Source organism: Microtus oregoni, unplaced genomic scaffold (assembly GCF_018167655.1).
Source record: "Microtus oregoni isolate MIOR12 unplaced genomic scaffold, Mior012 000031F_ref0000149, whole genome shotgun sequence".
Classification (NCBI taxonomy): Eukaryota; Metazoa; Chordata; class Mammalia; order Rodentia; family Cricetidae; genus Microtus; species Microtus oregoni.
This window is the reverse complement of record NW_024543090.1, coordinates 5,195,500-5,219,769: the sequence shown is the minus strand read 5'-3', so window position 1 is coordinate 5,219,769 and position 24,270 is coordinate 5,195,500. Positions and strand designations below refer to the sequence as shown.

At 44.2% G+C, this 24,270-nt stretch overlaps 1 protein-coding gene across 1 annotated transcript; it reads left to right on the top strand.

The window, feature by feature from the left end:
- Positions 1-224: 224 nt before the first annotated feature.
- Positions 225-23,033, top strand: Depdc7 (DEP domain containing 7). Its single transcript, XM_041679046.1, has 9 exons — positions 225-384; positions 14,225-14,603; positions 16,237-16,364; positions 17,090-17,279; positions 19,950-20,161; positions 20,943-21,085; positions 21,233-21,358; positions 21,445-21,523; positions 22,742-23,033. Exons 1-9 carry the CDS (start codon positions 312-314, stop codon positions 22,933-22,935), a joined length of 1,524 nt encoding a protein of 507 aa, XP_041534980.1. The 5' UTR covers positions 225-311; the 3' UTR covers positions 22,936-23,033.
- The last annotated feature ends 1,237 nt before the right edge of the window (positions 23,034-24,270 follow it).

Here is a 24,270-nt window from a genome sequence, read left to right as displayed (position 1 = left end):
TGGGGCTTTGGCTGGGGCGAGGGTAGACTCCCGAGGGGTCTAGCCTCGGGCTACTGCCGAGGAACCCTCGAAAGGTCGCGCCGGGAGAAGAACTTTTTACCTGGGCACTACCCACCTTGAGTGGCCTGAGGCATTTTGGAGCGCCAGGACCTCAGCCTTGGAGCGGACCGGCAAGACACGTGACCCTTCGGGGGCGGAGCCCCTGGAGCCCCGCCCCCAGCCTGGCCAGTTAACCCGAGGCTCGGGCGCGGGCGCGCAGTTTGCAGAGCGGCGGCGGCGGAGCGGACGGCGGTGTTTCTCCCGCCGCGGTCATGGCCACGGTTCGTGAGAAGGCGGCGGCGTTGGACTTGTCGGCTCTGCACAGCCCCGCGCAGAGGCCTCCGGGTGGGTCGGAGGGCAGCGCGGGGCGGGCACGGGCTGTGGGCGGGCGGCGCGCACCGCGGGCTGGGCGACCGCAAGGATCCGCTTTCTCCCACGGGTGGGCAGCGAGCCACCGACCCCGCCGCAGCCAGATCCCGGCATTTTAGGAACTTTCCCGAACTTAGTTCGTAGTGGGGCCCCGGGTGAGCTCCACAGCCTGACTTGTGACAAGCGCGGAGTTTTGAATAGCTTCCTGTCCAGAGTCTGGAGCACGAACTCTGACTGCATGGTAGGACCAGAGGTCGGTGGCTCCCCAGATTCGGAAGATGAAATATATATGTGTGTGTGTGTTGTGTGAATTTAACCCTTTTTGAACAAGCAGTGTTTTAGTGAATCCGTTTTATCCCTTCTCCTTTCCTTCTTTGATAGTTACATGACTTTGGGAGGGAGAGATTTTATTGAATCACTGAGGGCGGGTTTAAGGTCTTTGAACCGAATCAGCTAATCTGTTCTAAAATTCCAACCCTATCATATCTCATTCTGCACATGGGGTGAGTCGGGTGACTTGGGATATTTGGCTTCGTCTGGATGACGTGCCACTTTCCCCCTTTCTGAAGCTGGAGAAATTGGCTCTCTACCAAAGCTTTTCATTTGTAAAATGCCCGTTTGTGAAACAGTGATTCCTTCCTCTCGGTCAGATGAGTGTATCTCAGTGGCCCCACTATTGTGTTTGACTTACTGATTAATGCTTCATTAATTAGTAACATTAACATTTGGACCAATTTTGCTAGAGAACTACTTGTCTTTGGTGCTTTCTCAGTACAGATTATAAAGCGGTCCATATACGCCAGCTGTAGTGGCTGGTGCAAGCCCTTAGTCCCAGCACTGGAGAGGCAGAGGCAGACAGTTCTCTGAATTCCAAGTCAGCCTGGTCAACACAGCAAGTTACAAGATGAGACTGTCTCAAAAATCAAAGCAAACGAAAAACTTAACATATTCTGCTTTCATCGAAAAGGCTTCGATCATTCCGACACTTGAAGTGATATCTTTAAGCTTAGATCGTAATCCTGTCACCTGAAATGTTATCTTTAGGCCCTCCTGTAAATGACATTTCCAAATTTACCAACTTAAACGCGACAGTCTTTTCTCTCAGCGGCAGTGTCAGTTCTGGACCTTGGACACTTGTGAACACCTTTTAGATGGTGAGAGGGAATAAAAGTTAAAACTCTGTAGAAGACTCACAGAGGGAAGAATGGACCTGTGGGCCAGCACATTTTTATTAAAGGAAAAGGCTGCTTCCTGGCCTCTGCACAGGTACAGTGTGCTGAGGGTCTGCTGCGGGCTCTCATTGGCCTTCCAGCTGCAACTCCTGTTTGTTAATGTTTATTCCTCATCACCTTGAGTTGCTTTGTCCCAGTCCTCATGAGCAAGGTAATGGGAGCCCAGGGTTTTGGTTCCTTGCCATTCCTGTGCTGTGTGCTCTGGCAGGCAGCTTTGTACTTTTCCCTCTCCAGGGCTTAGTAACTCTTTCATACCATCAGCGAGCTATAAACACAAGCAGGAACTTGACTGATGAGGAAGAAAAAGAGTTTTATGCTAATCTGCGGCCAGAACTTAAGACACCTGTCTTAATACAGACCCAGAAGAAAGCGGTGTGTTATCTTGTTATCCCTTTATACTGTAACCCAAGTCTTCGAATTTGCCTGGTGTCACTTTTCCAGAGAGCTCAGAACACTCCCCATATGCTTTCTCATTAATCTCTGAATTAAGTGGGGGCCGGTCCCTGCTTTTGGTGATGCTTGTCTTAGGCCATGTTAAAAGCATTCTTGTCTGCAGACTTGTTTTCTACCAGCAGCCAGCCTTTCCCAAGGCAGCTCAGAGTCAGCCTCTCTCTGATGCCGAATAGGAAAACAAACTTGGGACTGTCAAAGGCAATATCCAGTAAAAGTGTTGCAGTATCCGTTTCTGCAGTATAGGAAAGTTTCCCACTTGGCCTCAGCTCCCCGGGTGTAGTAGAAACCTCTATACTCTTTGTTTTCGTGACGTTTCAGTTACTGTACACTAAGCATTTCTCTGAGTAATCTTAAACATACTTTTTAGATATTTTTATTTTATGTGTTATCAGTGTTTTTCTCGCATGTATGTTTGTGTACCACAGATGTGACTGGTGCCTTCAGAGATCGAAAGAGGGCATTGGATCACCTGGAACAGGTGTTGCAGACAGCTGGGAGCTGCCATGTGGGTGCTAGGAATTGAACCAGGATCCTCTGGGAGAGCAGTCAGTGCTCTTAACCCCTGAGCCATCTCTCCAGCCCTGAGTAATTTTTTTGGATTAATTTATTTCACTTTTTAAGTGTATACGTGTTTTGCCTGCCTATCTGTATGTACTCCATGTGTGTGCCTGGTGCACAGGATCCTCGGGAACTGGAGTTACAGATGGTTATAGCCACCATGTGGGTGCCAGGAACTGAAACTGGGTTCTCTGCAAGAGCAGCAAGTGTCCTTAACCACCGAGCATCTCTCTAGCCTGAGTAATGTTTTTAGAACTGCTATCAAGGGGTTGGAGAGGTGACTCAGCCATGAAGAGGACTTAGCTTGACTCAGCACCCTCATAAAGTGTTACAGCTGTCTGGAGCTCCAGCTCCACGGACTCCGACCTCCTCTTCTGGCCTCTGCTGGCACCAGGCATGCATGTGGTGCTCAGACATATATTGAGGCAAATACTTATGCACATAAAATAATGAAACAAAATTGAAAAAAGAAAACTGCTATGGGAAATAATTTTTCTGTGCTGGGGATCAAACTCAGGCCTTTATCCATGCTAGACAAATGTTCTTTTACTGAATGGCACCCAAATTTCAATGGTTTTGTTGTTGTTGTTGAACTGTTTGTGTGTGTGACGAGCACAGAGACCGGAGGAGGGCCCCAGATCTTCTGGATCTGAATTTATAGGTGGTTGTGAGCTGCCAGCTGTGGGAATTAGCAGCTGGATTCAGGTCCTGAAAGAGCAGCAAGTGTTCTTAACGTCTGAGCCATCTCTCCAGTCTTCCAGCTTTTTCTTTCTTTATGGAGACAGGGTTTTCTGTTGTAGCTCAATCTTGCCTCCAGCTGGACATCCTCTTCCCCCAGCCTTCTGAGCTTGCGGAGATTACAGGCATGTGCCGCCACGTGTGGTGGATGGTATTTCTTAAAATTCTCTTAATACCTAAATAGTGTAATGGTGGTGCAAAGGTTCAATCTTAGCCCTGGTTTTGTCATCTTTTGAATGGTCTTTGACTGAACTTTCTTTTGGAACTTGACATCACTCTCCACATGGAATATCTTCTGTGAATATGGTCCTTCTGAGCAAGCAAATAAATAATAGATGACTGTTAACTAAAAAGCTCCTCATTTACCCAGATTTCTTTAGTGTGTTCTTTGTCCCTTTTCTCTTCAATGAGCCTATGCAGGATATTATAGTCAATTTGCATTAAGTTGTCTTGTCTCCTTGGGCTCCAATAGACATTGATAGTTTCCCAATCTCCGCCAGCATCCCTGGCTTGAACTGGCCATCTGGTTATTGTTGTACACAGCCACATTAACATATATGATTGCAACAGAAGAGGTAGGTAGTTTGCCCAGGGTCATATTTTAGTAAAGGGTGGACCCAAGAGTGACACACAGGTCACTGGGACTCCCCAATCCTCACTGCCTTACTCTGCATCTGTAGCAGGTGACTGTGTCATACACAGTCACAAGTTCCCACACCTGAACAGTGTGTCATCGGCCCAGGCTCTGCTGACCCTGTCTGTGTTGCAGGAGCCATCCTGTGGATTGTAGGACTTTAGCAATGTTTCTAGATGTCAGTAGCCCCTTCCATCCCATTGTGATAAATGAAAAATGCCTCCTAAGAGGTTCGATGGGGGTGTAAAATAATCCACCGAGAACCCATTGGGTTAACCTTTACAAATGGCTTTTAGTAGTTAGCAGTCATCAACAAGTAACAAGTGTTCATCAACCAGTGTGGAAGCAATGTTGGGTGAGACAGCCCAAAAACCTGCTAAGTAATTTAACCTCTATAAGGAAACTTGAAACATATGCACTAGCTCTATTTCTTAAAGCTTAAGAGGAAAAAAAAAGAGTCATTTCAACGACTTTAAAAGTTGAGTCCAAAGCTTTGAAATGAAAATGTAGTCGCACATCTATTTAGAAGTAATTCATTTTCCATGGGCGCGGCGATGACAGAGACACCACCCAGCATCATCCCAGCACGTAGGAGGCCAAGGCAAGCGATTTCCGCGAGTTCCAGGGCAGCAGAAACTAAACAAAGAAATAGCATGTTTTCCGCAGTTCTGTGTGCATGTCTGTTTTAGAATGTGAGTGTTGATCTGCTGAGGAGTCTGCATGATGGGAGTTGCTTTCCCTTAACCAAGCTTTCCCAGTAAGGTGACCTGATGTGTTCATGGTTGGTCCGAGTGTCCCCTGTAACCTTTGAGTAAGGTGACCTGATGTGTTCATGGTTGGTCCGAGTGTCCCCTGTAACCTTTGAGTAAGGTGACCTGATGTGTTCATGGTTGGTCCGAGTGTCCCCTGTAACCTTTGAGTAAGGTGACCTGATGTGTTCATGGTTGGTCCGAGTGTCCCCTGTAACCTTTGAGTAAGGTGACCTGATGTGTTCATGGTTGGTCCGAGTGTCCCCTGTAACCTTTGAGTAAGGTGACCTGATGTGTTCATGGTTGGTCCGAGTGTCCCCTGTAACCTTTGAGTAAGGTGACCTGATGTGTTCATGGTTGGTCCGAGTGTCCCCTGTAACCTTTGAGTAAGGTGACCTGATGTGTTCATGGTTGGTCCGAGTGTCCCCTGTAACCTTTGAGTAAGGTGACCTGATGTGTTCATGGTTGGTCCGAGTGTCCCCTGTAACCTTTGAGTAAGGTGACCTGATGTGTTCATGGTTGGTCCGAGTGTCCCCTGTAACCTTTGAGTAAGGTGACCTGATGTGTTCATGGTTGGTCCGAGTGTCCCCTGTAACCTTTGAGTAAGGTGACCTGATGTGTTCATGGTTGGTCCGAGTGTCCCCTGTAACCTTTGAGTAAGGTGACCTGATGTGTTCATGGTTGGTCCGAGTGTCCCCTGTAACCTTTGAGTAAGGTGACCTGATGTGTTCATGGTTGGTCCGAGTGTCCCCTGTAACCTTTGAGTAAGGTGACCTGATGTGTTCATGGTTGGTCCGAGTGTCCCCTGTAACCTTTGAGTAAGGTGACCTGATGTGTTCATGGTTGGTCCGAGTGTCCCCTGTAACCTTTGAGTAGATGTTCTGCCCCACCATCACTGATGTATGAGTTGGCTTTAAAGGAATTATTGACTAATAACTGTATTAATTACTGTGTATTATTAAAAATGATGATGATCAGTGTTTCAAATAAAGGTCAGAATTACCTTGAATATGTAACTCATTGTTAATAAACTTTTGAGGCAAGACAAGAGCTCACATATCCATGAAAGACAAGTCTTGCCAAAGAGCTATTCTTGTTTTCCAGCAAATAAAAAAATGGTGTACTTGCCTAGATTTAATCTAGCACTTACGATTGCAACCCGGGCGTGGTAGTTCATGCCTGCACTTCACTCTGGAGGGGGACCCAGGAAGGTCAGGAATTCGAGCTTGCCCCAGCTATATAGAAAGGTTGAGGCCAACCTGGGCTTCATAAACCAGCATCTCAGCAAAACAAGAAAAAGAGACTAAAATGCTGGGGACATAGTTTAAAGTGGTTTCTGAGCCTCTGGTTAGGCCACATCTGAGGTTTGTACCCATGGTTCATTGTGTTCCCGTGTTTTATTTCTTTCCTATGGACCTGTAATTTTGTTTGATATTCAGTGTTTGAATCTAAATTAAGGAAATGCAACTTCTATCTTTTAAATTCTTTTTTTTTTTAAAGGTTTATTTATTTATTATGTACAAAGTGTTCAGCCTCCATGCCTGCAGGCCAGAAGAGGGCACCAGATCTCATTACAGATGGTTGTGAGCCACCATGTGGTTGCTGGGAATTGAACTCAGGACCTCCAGAAGAGCAGTCCGTGCTCTTAACCTCTGAGCCATCTCTCCAGCCCCTTAAATTCTTTTTTTCTTTTTCTGTTTTGTTTGTTTTTGTTTTTCAAGGCAGGATTTCTTTGTGTAGCTTTGGAACCTGTCCTGGAACTTGCTTCATAGACCAGGCTGGCCTTGAATTCACAGAGATCCACCTGCTGTCTTTAAATTCTTATAATTAGCAGTGTAGACCTGAAACCAAGCTTAAATGCATTATTCAGCTGTTGAGTTAGTTGGTGAAGGGTCTCACCTACAGAGCTTAAATCTCTTGACCAGAGCTACTGAAGCTTATTTTTAGATTCTTAGATTCTTTTGGTCATGATGTTTTAAAGTTTTTAAGTTAATTTTTATTTTGTATGTATGGGTGTTTTACCTGCATGTAAGCCTGCGTCATGTGTGTGTGTGAGTCCGTAAAGGATGTCGGATCCCCTGGAGCTGGAGTTGTGGATGGTTGTGAGCTGCCCTGGAGGTGCTGCCCCTTGAACCCAGGACCTCTGGAGGAGCAACCAGTGCAATTAACCACTGAGCCATCTCTCCAGCCCCAGTCATGATGTTTTAGAACACAACTGACCAAATGTTAAAAAACTTCTAGATTTTTACTGAAGAAAGCTTCAATAAAAGTAGAATTTTATTTATTTTCATTTGGTTTGAGACAGGATCTCACTGTAGCTCTGGCTGTCCTGGAGCTTAGAGATCGGCCTGCCTCAGCCTACCGAGGACTAGGATCAAAGGTGTTCACAGTGCCTAACTCAAGATGTAAAATTTTCGTGTCTTGAAAAACCAAACAAAAACATTGGGAGGCAGAGGCAGGTGGAGCTCTTTGAGTTTGAGGCCAGCCTCATCCGGTCTACAAAGAGTTCCACGATAGCCAGGGCTACATAGAGAAAGAAATCCTGTCTCAAAAAAAAAAAAAAAGTGTGTAGAATTTTTGTGAGTTGTCCAACTCCTGTGTAGTGAGGCCTGAGGACAGACTGAAGCTTCGTTGTAACTGTTCAACTTACAAAACCATCACTGTGTGCGTTCTCATCTCTTGATTCTGCTAGACATTACAGCGAGTCAGTGTTACTCTGCCGACATTCAAGTCAGGTGTGGGTGGGCGATAAGCCCTTTCCTACCCGGCACTGGGGAATCTGCAGTCCACGGGGGAAGCCACCACTTAAGAAAACTGGTTGTCCTGGTATGAGTTTTGGCACATTGGCTTGTCAGGTCCAAGGTACATTATGTATCACTGTATCTGTATGAACTCGAGCCTGGGGTCTGTGGGTGGCGATGCTCGAGGGGAAATATCCCGGAACGCGGCGTTAGGGAATTAATGGTCAATGAGAACAGAGGACTTGAGAGGACGACTCTCATCATGCGTGGAGGACTCTGGGAACATTATGTGGCACACAGGTGCCAACTGCCCTGCTCTAACCTGTTCTTTAATCTTTCCTGCAGTCTTATCCAACGTGTAAAACTTCCTGATTTCCCACACGTTAGTAGCAGGCTAATATGGGGAAGCTTATTCCTTGCTTCTTACTTAACTCCTGGGCAAGCATTAGCTTTCTTCATGCTGTCCAGCCGTATACCCCTCTCTGTCGGCATCCTTCAGTTGTTTTATTAATTTAAAATTAGTGCCTCCAACTTACTTTTTAGGATTTGGGTACTAACCTACTTTGTGGCTCAAATGTTTTAACTTCTGTGTTCTGAACGCTAGCACTAGCCCAGCGGGGTGAGAGAACAGTACTTCTACACCAGTTACTTGGATCACACTGGAGTACTGGACCAACCTGGGCAATATATTGAGAGTTTGTCTTTAAAAAAGGAAAGAAAATTACTGGCCCTAAAGTCTGTTTCACTTAACACGAAAGACAATCTGATCTCTCTAGGTCAGATTGCCTAACTTGCTTTCCTGTCTTACGCCTGTGTATAGTATATATTATAGAATTCACAATACTTCACCATACTCTTTATTTTAGGAGTACTGGTTACCAAGTGTTTGTAAATACTTCTTAAAACTGTTGGATTTGTTTCTTGCAATCTCTTGATTCTCTCATTGTTTTCTTTCTTTTTCTTTAGCTTTCTTATTATTTTTTTTTTTGTTTGGTTTGGTTTGGTTTGGTTTTTCAAGACAGGGTTTTTTCTGTGTTGCTTTGGAGCCTTTCTCCTCAGAAGTCCTTAGTGCTTATAAAACTGAGGGGACGGAAGAAGAACCTGGTGGGTCTGCCCAGGTTCCGGGACTTCCCAAAGCTCCTGAGTTATGTACTTCCTAAGTCCTTGTTGTTGTTGTTTAGCTTTTTGAGACAGGATTTCTTTGTGTAGCCTTGGCTTTCCTGGAACTCCCTCTGAAGACCAGGCTGGCTTCAGACTTGGAGACTGCTGTAATCAGGAGTGCTAGGATTATAGCCGCGCCGCCCAGCTACTTCCTCAGTTTTAAGGAGCCGTTCTCAACCTGCAAGTTTCAGCCCCTTTGGCAAACTTGCCTCCAAAAAATTCACATTACAATTTGTAACTGGAGCAAAATTACACTTGTAAAGCAGCAGCAAAAATAATTGGAGTCAACAATGTGAGGCTAGGAAGGTGAGAAGCACTAGAACTGAAGGGCTCTGGGCGTAGGTCTGCACCAACAGGCTGCTGGGCAGCCAGCACCCGCCAACTGAGCCGTGGTCCTATAACCTAATAACTCATTTATAGTAAGTAATAAGTATTAGGAAAAGCTGGGATGAGTTTAGTACACTGAACCTGAGTTTTCTGATAATAGGATGATTTGTAACTTTCACAGAGACGTGGGTCAGGGTTAAATTAGAGAAGACAGTTTGTCATTGTACGTATTCAAATGGTAGGTAGTATTGATAATGGTGCAGTGAAGACTGAAACCCACCTGCAGTCTCAGACCCTGAGGAGCAGAGGCAGGAGGACCTTCAGTTCAAGGCCATCAGCTCTACTGCACAGAGCCAGGCCAGCCTGGGCTACAGAAGACTTTGATTAAAGGAGTGTGTCAGTCTAAATCTGACTCCTGAGTCTGTGTTGGTAAATAGAATGGTAGCAACTTAGTTAAGACCTACCTTTGCTGGCTGCAGCCTAGCCACTCCCACCCGGCCAAGGCTGACTTCTAGACAAAGACGGTAGGTAGTTAAAATATCAGTGGATTCAGGGGTGCAGTCCCTAAACTGCTAGAAAAACAACAAAGCTCCAGCACCCTCCAAGAATTACTTAAATAGTAAAAACTAAATTAAATCAAAAATTCAAGCAATAAATGAAACAGTGAACTGAACAGATAGTATATATGGCCATCCATATATGAAAAAAATGTTCAAAATCCTTAGCCATCAAGGAAATGCAAATTAAAACTACACTGAGACACTATCTCACCAGTCAGAATAGCTGCTACCATAAAGAAAATAAGACAAGCCAAGTGTGGTTGTGTACACCTCTAATCCCAGTACTTGGTAGTCTGAAGTTTTAAAAAGGTTGTGGGCTGGCCTGGGTGACAGTGAGTTCCAGTCCAGACCCTGTCTCAATGAACTAGAAGAGACAGGGGAAAGGGGGTGGGGGGAAGGAGGGAGACACACAGACACAGAGAAAACGCATGAACAGGATCACATGGAAGGATTTAGAATGGGAGTTAGGAACTCTGCACACTGCTGCCTGCTCCTGGGAATGTAAATTAGTGTTAAAACGGGCCTTGCGGTGGTGGCACACGCCTTTAATCCTTCCCAGCACTCCGGAGGCAGAGGAAGGTGGATGGATCTCTGTCAGTTTGAGGCCAGCCTGGTCTATAAGAGCTAGTTCCAGGATGGTTCCAAAGCTACAGAGAAGCCCTGTCTCAAAAAAAAAAAAAATTAATGTTAATACAACCGCTGAAAAATCAAGATTGAGGTTCCTCAAATACAAGAGTAAAAACCTCCATGAATGTAAAACTTGGATCCTCTGATCCTACTATGCCATCCCCAAGCATCTGTCTGAAGATACCTCAGTCAGTACGTAACAGGTGTCAGATTCGTGACTGCTGTAGCGCTGCTCACAACGGCCAAGCCATGGAACCAGAGCAGCTGTTCTTCAAGACTGGACAGATGGTGGGAGGTGGTGGCGCACGCCTTTGATCACAACACTCAGAGGTAGGCGGATCTCCCGAGTTTGAGGTCTGCCTGGTCTATAGAGTTAGTTCCTGGACAGCCAGGGCCACATAGGGAGACCCTGCCCCACCCACCCCGTCTCCCCCAAAAGAAGGAAGGGGCTGGCAGGAGCAACTATTGGCCGCTAACAATTTTTGCTCATGTGGCTGTGGATAGTGCAGCTAATGCTGGGGTCTGGGTACCAATTCTGAGATTCCCCGAACAGCGACTCTGGCTTTACTCATCAGCGAACACTGGACAGCTGTCGGTCTAGCTCTACTTGACTGTTTCTCATCTTCTCCAGGATTTGACTCTTGAAACTGCTTACCTAGTATTTGTAAGGCTGGCAAAAATTACTTATCTTGTTTCCATTACATTAAGAATTAACCTTAGTTTTTGTTTTGCTTTGACTTTTTTTGTGGTAAGTGACTGGAACTCACTGTGTAGACCAGGCTGGCCTCCATCTCACAGAGATCCACCTGCCTCTGCCTCCAGAGTGCTGGCATTAAAGGCATGCACCACCATGCCTGGCTATCTTCATTCTTAAAATACAATTTTGAAAATAGAAAATAATCTCAGTGATTGTTTTGAACTAACATAATAACGGGTAGGTAATAAATTACTTGTCTTTTGGTATTGAAAACCTGCAAATAAACAACAGGGATTTTTATGTGTGTGATTAATTTTCACAGTAAGAACTGTTAGAGTTGCTAGCAGTTACCCTAGGGTAGATTTGATGGCAAAGCGAATGCTGAGCTTGCACTGTGGCACTCAAGTCAATCCCAGTGCAGAAGAAACAGTGGGAAAAGCACTGTCTCCCTAGAGTTACGAGGAGTTTTAAGGAGCGAGATGGCTCAGCCAGTAAAGCTGCTTGCCGCAAGCCGACGGCCTGAGTTCTAGCCCAGGAACCACACTTTGAGAAGAGAACCAAGAGTTTTAAAGTTGTCTTCCTCCCTCCATATACAAGCCTTGGCATGCACATGCCCACACACCAAATGTTAGGAACAAAACAAAACTTTAACAAAGTTTTAACGTTCTTCAAGAGCTTGCCTTCTGTTTTCATCCCGTGTTAAAAACGTACAAGAGGGGCTGGAGCAATGACTGCCCAGTCGTGAGGACTGCACTCTGGATCCCAGCAGGCACACGGTAAGCTGGGCATCCTGTACCCTGCCTCTGTGCCTCTGCACGCACACACATGCACACACACACACACACACACACGCACGCACGCACACACACACACACACACACGTTTCCTTCCTCTCCAGGCAGTGGTTTCTTTAATGGTCAGTCTCCTCATTCCTTTTAAATTCTGAAAGGAAGTAGCAGTAACTCTGCTGCTTCTCTGCCAAGAGAACCTGTCATAAACGAAGCAGTATATTTAAGAGAAGCAGGGCTGAATTAGGACTGCGGAATCCTCTAAGAGAGCACACTGACTATGTAGAGAAGGCATAGGGGGAGAGGGGAACAGTGCTAACAACTGAGTGACTAGGATCAGCTCCGTCGGCTTACTAAAACCCAAGGCCATTTTCTTTCCCTTCAGTTTCCCTTTTCTTCTGTGTGCCTCTGCCAAATAATATTTTATTTAAGGAAAAATATCATGGGAAATTTTCTCAAAATTTAGTTTACTTTGTGTGTGTGTGTGTATGGAGGTCAGAGGACAGTTTGTGGTAGTCATTCTGTTCTTCTACCACGTGGGTTCTGGGGACTCAGTACTCGGGCTTGGAGAAACAACCTTTACCTGCTGAGTCATCTTGCTGGCTTGGAAAATTTTTTCTTTTACAATAAAAACAAAACTTTAAAAAAATAAATTTGTGCATGTGGAGGGCGGAGGACAGCCCTCCAGAGTCCGTTTTCTTGTTCCACCGTGCTGGTTCCAGGTTTCAGCTCTGGCTGCTACTTCAGCAGCCACTGTCTTTACCCTCTGAGCCGTCTCACCAGCCCAATAGGAAAGCTTTCAAAGCTAGTTTTTCCTTTTTGTGTTGGGCAAACATCTTGCTTTGTTTCTGTGTTCACCCTTATCTTTTTTTTCTCCCATGTAATTTTTTTTTGTTTTTACATCCTAACCAAAGTTCCCCTCTTCCCAGGTCCTCTGCTTCCCCCTTATCTTTTGCAGTAGTTAATAAACTCCTATTGTTACTTTCCTGTGCTTACTAAGTATTTAAGTTAGAAGCCTGCTAAACAGGAAGCTTTAGAAATATTAGTTTGTTCTTGCAGTGTGTGTGTGTGTGTGTGTGCGTGCGCGCATAACCATGAGTCAATTTCAGAATGATTCAGTATGCTTAGAAGTGGAACGTAACCTGTGAATAAATTTTGCATCCCAAACTCGAGGTTTGCTGTTGAAGACTGGATAATTGGATAGTCTTGCGTGTGCTGGTGGTACCTCTGCCCTCCTTGATCTCACTTCCTGCTAGCTGAGTGTATGCCCCTGGGCCTTGGATTTTCTGTTCTCTGTTCTTTGCCCTGGTGTCTGTACAGCTCACTTCCTGGTTTTACTCCAGTCCATATTAGACATAACAGTTGGAAAAGTGACCCTGGTATTTCAGCCTTGGTCTTTGTGAATTTTGTGTCTACAGAGTTGGAAACTGAACCCAGGGTCTTTCACATGCTAGGCAAACTCTACTACTGAGCTAAATCCCCAACCCTAGAAGAGTCTTCCTGACACTCTATTTAAAATAGTGTTTTCAGCTAGCTGGTGGTGAAAATTAAAATTAAATACCTTTAGTCCTAGACTTGGGAGGCTGAGGCAGGCTGATCTCTGCATGCAAGGTGACCCTGAACTACAGAGTGAGTTCCAGGACAGCCAGCACTGTATAGTGAGACCATGTTGATAAACAAAACAAAAGTTTCTCATGGGAAAGAAATGGCTCAGTGGCTAAGAGCTTTTCCAGAGGACTCAGATTCAGTCCCGGCAACCACATGCAGCTGCCAGTCACCTGTAACTCCAGTTCCAGAGGATCAGCACCCTCGTCTAGCCTCCTCAGACACTAGCAGAACACTCGTGCACAAAATAAAACAGAAGTAGCAGTCTCAGGCCATCACGCCAGCTCAGCATGTAGAGGCACTGCTGCCAAGCCAGATGGCGTGAGTTCGATCTCCAGGGCCCACGTAGTGGAAGGAGAGAACGTGATCCGGTACATTGTTCTCTGACCTCCTCATGAGTGTGGTGACACACATGTGTCCACTTGCAACCCCCACACACGTGTGTGCACACACACAATAAATACACCTAACAAAATAGCATTCCCTTACTCAGCTGTTGCTGCTCTCCATCCACATCTGTGTGTGTCTGTCTCTTTCTTTCTTGACCTGGTCTCACTATGAAGCCCAGGTTGGCCCCAAACTTTTGATCCTTCTGCCACAGCCTCCTGAGTGTCAGTATCACAGGTGAGCTGCCATGCCCAAAAGCTATTTTCTTTTCAGCACTGACTGATTGAGCACATACAGAATGTTTGGATCCGCCCATGGTGTCTTTAAATATGAAGACAGACTTTACTTTTCTAACTACCGTAGGACAGCATAGGTGTATAGCAGACACTCAATTTATAAATAAATTGCCACTGATGACAACATTTCGATAACCTGCCTTTCCAATTCACCTTGTTATGGCTTTTGGAAATTGCTGCCTTCTTCCTGGGAGCTGCTTAGACCTCATCGTAAATAAACAAGCGCTAATGCACCGCTTCTCGGATTATTTCTCTCCTTTTAGGTTTCAGTGTGGCCCAAAAGCCATTTGGAGCCACGTATGTGTGGAGTAGCATTATAAATACCCTGCAAACCCAAGTGGAAGTGAAGAAACGGCGGCACCACTTAAAGCGGCACAATGACTGCTTCGTCGGCTCAGAAGCTGTGGACGTCATTTACTCTCACTTAACTCAAAATAAGTTCTTTGGTGATGTCGATATTCCTCGGGCCAAAGTGGTGAGAGTATGCCAGGCTCTCATGGACTACAAAGTATTTGAAGCCGTTCCAACCAGGGTCTTCGGAAAGGACAGAAAGCCTGCATTTGAGGACAGCAGTTGCAGCCTTTACAGGTTCACAACAATCCCTACCCAGAGCCACGAGAACAGCGCATACTCACCTTCCAGGTGAGCCCCGGGGTCAGGTTAGCATGGGCGTATTAGTGGAGTTTTTCCTACTTTTTAAAAATATCATAAGTGATAATTTTGGCTAAAATCCAAATCCTGATAAATTTAATAAAAGATAGCAAAATGTTGGATGTAGCAGGCGTATCCTAGACCTGATTTGTTCAGACCGGTATTCTGCAGGAACAGTCACCAAACTTTGCTTTCCTGTCTTAAGTTAGAGTAACAGTGTAAAAAAATGGAAATTCATGTACAAAGTGGGGGTGAGAACAGAGAGAAAGGAAAGGCAGGCAGAGACACCCCGCTTTCTTAGGGCATCACCAGGATCCGAGAGTGGCGGGTAGGGCGTGTGAATGCTGAAGGAGGGCTACAATACCCACAGCCTGGTGTGACATATCACAGCCTTGTTCATTCTTGAGACAAGGTCTCCCTAAATGTCTCAGGCATTAATGGATTCCTAGGCTCAGGCCATCCATCTACTCTACAAGTGTGTGCCGCTGACCTGGAATGGTAAGGAACTTGGTACTTGGTCATATAGGTGTTGTGAAGGCCACAAAAGACGTTCAGCAGGATCGGACTGTGTTTTAGAAAGGTTATTAGGTGCCGGAAATGGTGCTGGGTAGCTGGTGAGAACCAGGTAAGCAGTGTTGAAGGCTAGGGAAGACGGGGCTAATAACACGTGGGGGAGGGGAGAGGGGGGCCAGTGACCGGAAGGAGCGTAGGTGAGGAGCGCATAATGAGTCTGTGGAGTAAACTGTAGAGACCGTCTTCCAGTGCTCTGGTTCAGCTCTGGCCTGGATCAGGGTCTTAGGGTATTGGCTGTCAAATACTTTTGACTCTCTCAATAGAATTTACATCCGTAGATAACAGAGGAAATAAGAGGGTAAAGTAGAATTTGGTCCACACTCTCAAGTGCATCTCCATGCTTCGTTTGAAAGCGCCGAGACCCAAAATGTCTAGTAATTTGCAAGTATGGCGATTTCAGAAAGAACATTTAGTGCATGAATATCATACAGCACTGCCACAGTCTTCAGCACTGGTAATGAAGCATATTAATGTTTCTGTGACAAAGGAATATTCATACCAATGGTGAGACAGCTTCAGGATTTTTGTTTTTGCTTTTGTTTTTCTTTGGTGTTTGTTGAGACAGGGTCTCCCTGTGGAGCCCAAGCTGACACATAGCTTGCTATAACCAGCAAGCCAGGCTCACAATAAACTCAATTCTCTTGCTTCTGCCTCTGCAATTGAAAGTTTTACCATCAGGCCTGGCTCATTTTTCTTAGGCTTTAAAATTGGTGATAATATTGCGGTCACTGAGTTACATCTAAAGAAAGGTCCACAGGCGAGTCTATTTAGAGTATCTGCAGTAGCGCAGAGTGTACCTGTCGTATTCCCTGGATCTGGGGTGTGGACGCCAGAGGACAGGAGTGTAAGCCAGCTCCAGCTCATAGTGAGTTTGATATCACTTGGACTGCAAGAGACCCTGACCCCAAACAAGCAGAGAGACTGAGTGTATGTTTGGGTTGAGTAAGACTTTGAGAAGAATTTGCATTTGTCCTGTTCTGGTTTTGAAATGTGAGCTCTCTAGACACCTGCGGCTTTCTAATCATTTTGTGACATACTAACCTTATTTTAGGTACTCAGATACATTATTTAAGTCACCTGATATCAAGTCGGACAGTTTGGAGGACCTGTGGGAAAATCTGAGTTTAAAGCCTGCCAACTCCCCTCGTATAAATACCTCTACCAGGCTGCCTCCTCAAGGTAAACCAATGATGCAAAGAGAGACACAGTTGTTGACTGTGTTTTCCCCCAGCCTTTATTTGAATTTTAATATTGAAGCAGAGAAAGCGTACGCTGTGCTAAAGCTGGTTATGTTCAGCGTCAACAGAAGTCTATTATCTTGAACAACACATCAGTGTTACAGCTCTTGAACACTGACTTTTGTCCATCATCTGGCAGAGGTTCAGCGCTGAAATGTTTTGCATGCAGATTCTTACTCAATATATTCTCTCAAATAGTGCTTTTCCTACGATTTTATTAGGTTGCACGAAAAATTAAAAATCATATTTAAAGTATCAACAGAATTCTTATGTTCTTCCTTGTGGCCATGGAATGCAGCCTGATGATTTTGATTTCCACCCCTCCTCCCCCATCCTGGTTGTGTGGAAAACCCGAGTGGAATATTCTGCAGCCAGGAGATTCAAATGAGCCTTGAGACTGAATGAACCATTCTTTCTTCTGAAGCCCTTATTAACATTGTTGTATGGCTTGATCTCTTATCTCTGACATATTGCTTTATATAGTACAAAGAATGACAAGAATCCCTGTGGTCCACAGCCTGTTCTCCTACACTTTAAACAAATCTTGGATTGTATTGATCTAAGAAAGCCCTCTATGATAAGGATGGCCTGGTCCCCCCTTCTGCCACATACCGCGGTGATCACTGAGTAACTCGATCGTTTCTTCCCACTTTGTTCTCCGTGTAGTTATTAATGAGGTATGGAAAGAGGAGACAATTGGACGTCTTCTACAACTTGTCGACCTTCCCTTTCTGGACTCCTTACTCAAGCAGCAAGAGGATGTACCTAAAGTCCCTCAGCCTAAGAGACAACCTGACATGGTCAACACCAGTAACTATCTGGACCGAGGGATTCTCAGGGCCTATGGTGACTCTCAGTATGTGTAAATAACATAATTATTTCAATATTTACGTGTTTGCCCAGTGTGCACAGAGCTCTGGATCTGCCTCGCACTGGTTAAAATTAGGTGTAGTGGCAAACACCTGTTATCCTAGCGCTTAGGCGGTAGAGGGAGAAGGATCAGCACTTTAAGGTTACCTTCAGCTACATAGCTAGTTTGAGATCAGCTTGGGTTACATGATACCTCCCAACACCAAGCAGCTCTGTCAGTCAGGGCCTCATACATACTGAGACTATGTCTCAAAGAAATGGTGTGTGTAAACTGGGCAGTGGTGGTGCACACTTGGGAGGCAGAGGCAGTTGAATCTCTGAGTTCAAGACAGCCTGGTCTACAGAGTGAGTTCCAGGACAGGCTACAAAGCTCAAAGAACCAAAAAAAAAAAAAAGTGTGTGTATAAATCTTAAGGTCTGAAGTGTTAGTGTGAAGAGCAGACTGTTTTAGCTTAAGAGTTCCATGTTCCTCATAACTTGAAATATTCTTCTCCTGAGTAAAATTATAAAAGGTTAAAATAGCTTCTGTGATTTTAGTTGATTTAATCTTTAATTATTTTGCCTCAGTAGATAGTGTTCAAATCCAGTTAAGGAATATTAAAGAGCTGGGTGTGGTAGCCAACCCCAGCACTCAGGAGGCAGAGGCAGCCAGATTTCTGTGTCTAAGATCAGCCACAGAGTGAGTTCCATGACAACCAGGGCTACATAGACCCTGTCTAAAAAAACAAAAAATTAAAATTTAAGGCTTAAAGCTTTATATGAAAGTGTTGATCTGAACTGTTAAATTCTGCATATAGAATAGGAAGTTCATTCTATATGTTTACATTTCTATAACCTAAAGTAATGTGGAAAAATATATATAATTTTATTGTTTTGTTTTTCAAGACAGGGTTTCTTTGGCTGTCCTAGAACTAGCTTGTTGACCAGACTGGCCTTGATCTCAGAGATCTGCCTGTGTCTGCCTCCTGAGTGTTGGAATTAAAGGAATGCATTCTAACCACTTGGTGGAATTTTTTTTTTTTTTTTGGTTTGGTTTTGGTTTTTTGAGACAGGGTTTCTGTGTGTAGCCCTGGCTATCCTGGAAGTAGCTCTGTAGCCTAGGCTGGCCTCAAACTTTGAGAGATACACCTGCCTCTGCCTCCCAAGTGCTGGGATTAAAGGCATGCACCACCACCACCCGAGAAATATTTTTGTAATTACCTAAATAGTCAGAATTTCTGTTAGAAATAACCTTAACGATAATCTAGCTTCACCTTTTTATAAACCCTGGCTGTCTCAAGTCTGTGGCAGTAGAAGATATATAACAAATTTATTGAAACACATTTTCTGATGTAGATCACTTGGTAGAAGAGTGTTTGCATCCCAAATATGAAGCCCTGGATTTAATCTCCAACATCACAAAGGCCCTGTAGTCAGGCATCAGGAGCATCGAAAGTTCACGGTCATCCTCCCCTGCACAGGGAACTGAAGACTAGCCTGGGCCACAGAGACCTAATCTCAGCAAGAACAGTTTACTCACAAAATACTCAGTTCAGTATTTTGAAATGTCATTTTTTATCTTACTATATTTTGTCCTAGCTAAAGCTAGAAATAACATATCATACAGGTTACCTGAAGTTAGCAACATTGTCTGGTAGAATTACAGCTTTTATTTATTTATTTATTTATTTTGCTTTTTTGAAACTGAGTTTCTCTATCTAACAGTCCTAGCTGTCCTGGACCAGGCTGGCCTCTGCCTCCACCTCCCAAGTGCTGAGATTAAAGGCATGCACCACCACTGTCCAGCTAGAATTACAGTTTTAAGAGTCAGTCTATCCAGGCGGTGGTGGCGCACGCCTTTAATACCAGCACTCGGGAGGCAGAGGCAGGCGGATCTCTGAGTTTGAGGCCAGCCTGGTCTACAAAGGGAGTTCCAGGACAGGCTCCAAAGCTACAGAGAAACCCTGTCTCGAAAAACCAAAACCAAAAAAAAAAAAAAAAACCAGAGTCAGTCTGAAAACAGATGTGGGTGATATCACACATCTGTAAACTTAGCACTAGGGAGAATCAGGATTGGGCACTGTCAGATTTTCTTTGGGGACTGTCAGTCCACAATAATGACACAGATTTATTAATTACAAAAGCTTGACCTTAACTTAGGCTTGCTCCCAACTAGGTCTTACAACTTACATTAGCCTGCTTCTATTAATCTGCATTCTGCCACGTGGCCTTTACCTCTCCTCATTCTATATGTCTGCCTCCCTCCATATCTCGCTGGTGTCTCCTACCATGCTATATTCTGAGTTCCTCTCTCTGCCTGGAAGTCCTGCCTGTTCTCTCCTGCCTAATTTTTGTCCATTCAGCTCTATGTTAAACCAATCAGGTGCCTTAGGCGGACAAGGTAAAATAGAGACATGTCTTCTTGCAGTGTAGACAAATATCCCACAACAACTGGGAGTCCAGGTCAGGCTTTGATGACCTTCACATACGGCAGTAGATGACATTTTTACACATGAGGAAAATGCAACTTAGCTAATTTCTTTGACCCGTCATACACAATTTAGATATATAATAAATGATTTTACTGTATTTGAGGCATGAAATAACTTGGGAATTAGATGCTATGTGTCTGTCTGTTCCCTTTGTGTTTTCAAATAGCCCTTCTCCCTTGCTCTAGGGCAGATGAGTGGGTCTCTGCGGCCATTGACTGCTTGGAGTATCTTCCCGACCAGATGGTTGTGGACATAAGCAGAAATTTTCCCGAGCAACCAGACAGAACAGACTTAGTGAAGGAACTTTTGTTCAACGCTCTCAGCAAATATTATAGTACCAGGGAGCCCCTGCTAAACCACCTGGGTGATGTTCACAATGGAATAGCGGAACTCCTAGGTAAGTGAGCTCTTCCATACTGGTACCAGACAGAGTTCATCTTTGGAGGGAAAAAAGTTAATTGTCCTCAAAGTGAACCAAAATAATGCTTGGTAAAGCTGGGGGGGAGGGATCTATCTGGTCTAGTCAGTAGAAGGTATATTTATTTTAGCACATCTAGGATTCCCTTGAGACCTGAGCAGCTCTGGAGTTAAGTAGGAGCATTGCTGTCAGTGTTGCAGGCTTAGGCAGGAGCGGCGGTTCCCTGCTTTAGAGTAGTCGCCAGGCAGCATGACCCTGCAGCCCCCTCAGAAGGGCAGCACTCTGCTCCCCGATCTACGTGATCACACCGTTTCACGTGGGTTTTGAAAATAAATTGAGAGAACCTCTTCTCTTTCTCTCAGGTACAGTTATCAGCATTATATACACAGTATACTTCCATAGTGTGTTAGTAGGAAACAGTAAGAATTTATGAAGCCCAGAGTTATTTAACACCCTAAGACAGTATATGGCAAGGGCCTACAATATCAGTTGCTGATTTGAGAACAGGCTGTCTTTATGATGTTGGTCATCCATTGTATTTTTATTTATTTGTGAGTGTGTGTGCACATGTGTGCGTGCATGCCATCGCTATCGCACGTATGTGGAGGTTAGAGGACAACTTGCTGGACTTGGTCCTCTCCTGTTTTTATTCCCGCTTTGTCTTTGAAGAGGTGTACTACTTAGCATAAAGTGTAACAAGTTTTGTTCATTTTAATATAGTTTTATTTGATCAATTAAGCATTTTTTCTTTTGGCTAAAGTAAATGGAAAGACAGAAATAGCATTAGAAGCTACTCAGCTGTTTCTGAAGCTTCTGGATTCCCAAAATAGAGAAGAATTTAGAAGACTGCTTTACTTCATGGCTGTGGCGGCACATCCTTCTGAATTTAAATTGCAGGAAGAAGTAAGTCTGTTGCTAAATGTTAATCAACTCAGTGTCTGCAGCATCCAGCGTGCTGTAGTGGACGGCAGCTGTTCATGCTTGACATCTGCTTTGCACTGACCTTAGCCTTTTCAATGTGTACCATGGGGCATTTTTTTATTCTTGCAGAGTGACAACCGGATGGTTGTGAAAAGGGTATTCTCAAAAGCTATTGTCAACAATAAAAACTTATCCAAAGGTAAAACCGATCTTCTTGTACTCTTCTTAATGGATCACCAAAAAGATGTTTTCAAGGTAAGACTCTAACAATAATCAGTCATGTTTATTTGTAACAGATTTAAATGCACTTTGAATAATGTCCTGTGTTCCTTCTTTCTAAGATTCCTGGGACTCTACATAAAATTGTTAGTGTTAAACTTCTGGCCATACAAAAAGGAAGCGATCCTAATAAAGACACAGGTAATTTAAGAGAATTAGTTGCATGGTCATTTTTTAAAGGCATGAACTCATTGTATTCCAGGCTGGCCGTGACTACGTAATCAAAGATGACCTTGACGTCCTGGTCCTCTTGCCTCCACCTTCCAAGTACTGGGATTACAGGTGTTTGAGGCCACTCCCAGTTTAATGTTTCATATCTTTGAAAGACAAGTCCATAGTGCTGGTTTGAAAGTATTTTGCTATGATTAGTTTGAACTAAATAATTTGAAACATTCCCCTCAGTTTTTTAGGCTTAGCAGAGTTCTTCCTGGGTTAAAACAACTTCAGATTCTCTTTTCTTGTGTGTTTTAAAACCTTTAAAAGTCGCCGGGCGATGGTGGCGCACGCCTTTAATCCCAGCACTCGGGAGGCAGAGGTAGGCGGATCTCTGTGAGTTCGAGACCAGCCTGGTCTATAGAGCTAGTTCCAGGACAGGCTCCAAAGCCACAGAGAAACCCTATCTCGAAAAACCAAAAAAAAAACAAAAAAAACAAAAAAACAAAAAAAACCTTTAAAAGTCACATTTGTTTAATATCTCTCTCTCTCTCTCTCTCTCTTTCTCTGTGTGTGTGTGTGGGGGGGGGGTCAGAAGACAACTTTCAGGAGTTGATTCTCTGCTTCCAGCAGAAGGATCACAAGGATTGAACTCAGGCTCAGAGGGACGTGCCTTTCCCATGAGCCCTCTCATTGACTAGGTTAAAACGTCTTGATTGACAGTCAGTGGTGGTGCCACCTTTAATCCCAGCACTTGGGAGGCAGCCACAGGTGGGTCTCAGTGAGTTCAAAGCCAATCCGGTCTACAAGAGATAGTTCCAGGACAGCCAGGGCTACAAACCCTGTCTTAAAAACAAAAACAGCCGGGCGATGGTGGCGCACGCCTTTAATCCCAGCACTCGGGAGGCAGAGGCAGGCGGATCTCTGTGAGTTCGAGACCAGCCTGGTCTACAGAGCTAGTTCCAGGACAGGCTCCACAGCCACAGAGAAACCCTGTCTCGAAAAACCAAAAAAAAAAAAAAACAAAAACAAAAACAAAATAACAACAACAAAAAACTTGATTAGGGGTGTCCTTATCATCATCTTTAATGCATTTTATAGAATGTCAAAGTGGGGAGAAAAAACTACTGCATGATTTTTTTTCCTAGTTAAATGTGGGGAATAGAGTCAGTCATTAACTGGAACTTTTTGCTTTTAAACCTTAAGGCTATATTTATTGCCAGAGAATTGAGGAAAGTGACTATACTAGCAGTACGCAGAAGAAAACCAAAGACGAACTCTTGAACTTACTAAAGACTATTAATGAGGACTCACAACTCTCTGCCAAGGAGAGAAAGAAGCTGCTAGGCCAGTTCCGCAAGTGTCATCCAGATATCTTCATTGAGTATTTTGGAGACTGAGTTTCTAATGTCTGTATATATATTCACTGTTTATTTTAAGAGCAAAAAGTTTGGATGTCTATATATAAAGTTGTACTTAATAAAAATTTTATACCCTATATGTCAAAAACCATTGCTCAGCTGGTGTATTAATGCTAAGGACTAGGTGAGTTGGTTTATGATTGTGTTCAATTTATATAGAAAATCATAGGCATTTAGAGGATATAGGAGTAATATATTTATGTAAGAAAGTACTGGGACTGGAGAAATGACTCAGCAGTTAAGAGCACTTGTTGACCTGGGTTAGGTTCCTGCAACTACATCGTGGCTTACAACCATATGTAACTCCAGTCTCAGGGGATCCAACGCCCTCTTCTGACCTCTGTGGGCAATGTACACAATGTACACATCTGTATACTCATTCATATAAAATAAATACACCTAATAATAAATGTACTTAACAGGAAGTCTACATATTTAGTAAGGATATGTTTTTGGTTTTCGTTAGCTTTGTTTTCATTTTTTTGAGATAGAATATGGTGGTAGAAAACGGCCCCCAAAGGGAGTGGCACTATTCAGAAGTGTGGCTTTATGAAGAAGGTATGCCCTGTGGAGACAGGCTTTGACGTCTCATATATGCTCAAGCTTTGTTCAGTGTGATACTCAGTCCACTTCCTGTTGCCTGCAAGTTGTAGGACTCTCAGCTACTTCTCCAGCACCATGTCTCCCTGCACACATAGGTGGGACTCCTATGTCCCACCATGATGTTATGGGCTGAACCTCTGAACTGTCAGCAAGACATCCCAATTAAATGTGTTCTTTTTAAGAGTTGCTGTGGCTCAGTGGGTAAAGACACCTGCCACCAAGCCTAAGGAACTGAGTTCTATTGTATGATGTTTTATTCTTTTGGCTTTTTGAGGGGCCTGCCACCCAGCTCCCAAATAAATCACACACAGAGGCTTATTCTTAGTTATACCTGGCCTTCGCTTGACTTGTTTCTAGACAGCTTTTCTTAACTTAAATAATTAACCTGACTACCTTTTGCCTCTGGGCTTTTATCTTTCTCTATTTCAGTATCCCTTTCTGTACTTCTATTTCATGATTTGCTGTGTGGCAGGTCCCTGGTGTCCTCCTCTCCTTGGTCTCCCGTAGCTCCTGTTTATACCCTCTGCCTGCTAACACTGCCTATCCTTGCTCCTGCCTCGCTATTGGTCACTCAGCTCTTTATTAGGACCATCAGGTGTTTTAGACAGGCACAGGAACACAGCTTCACAGAGTTAAACAAATGCAACAGAAACAATAGTCACACACCTGAAAATAATATTCCCCAACAGAGGTTGATCCTTGGGACCCACA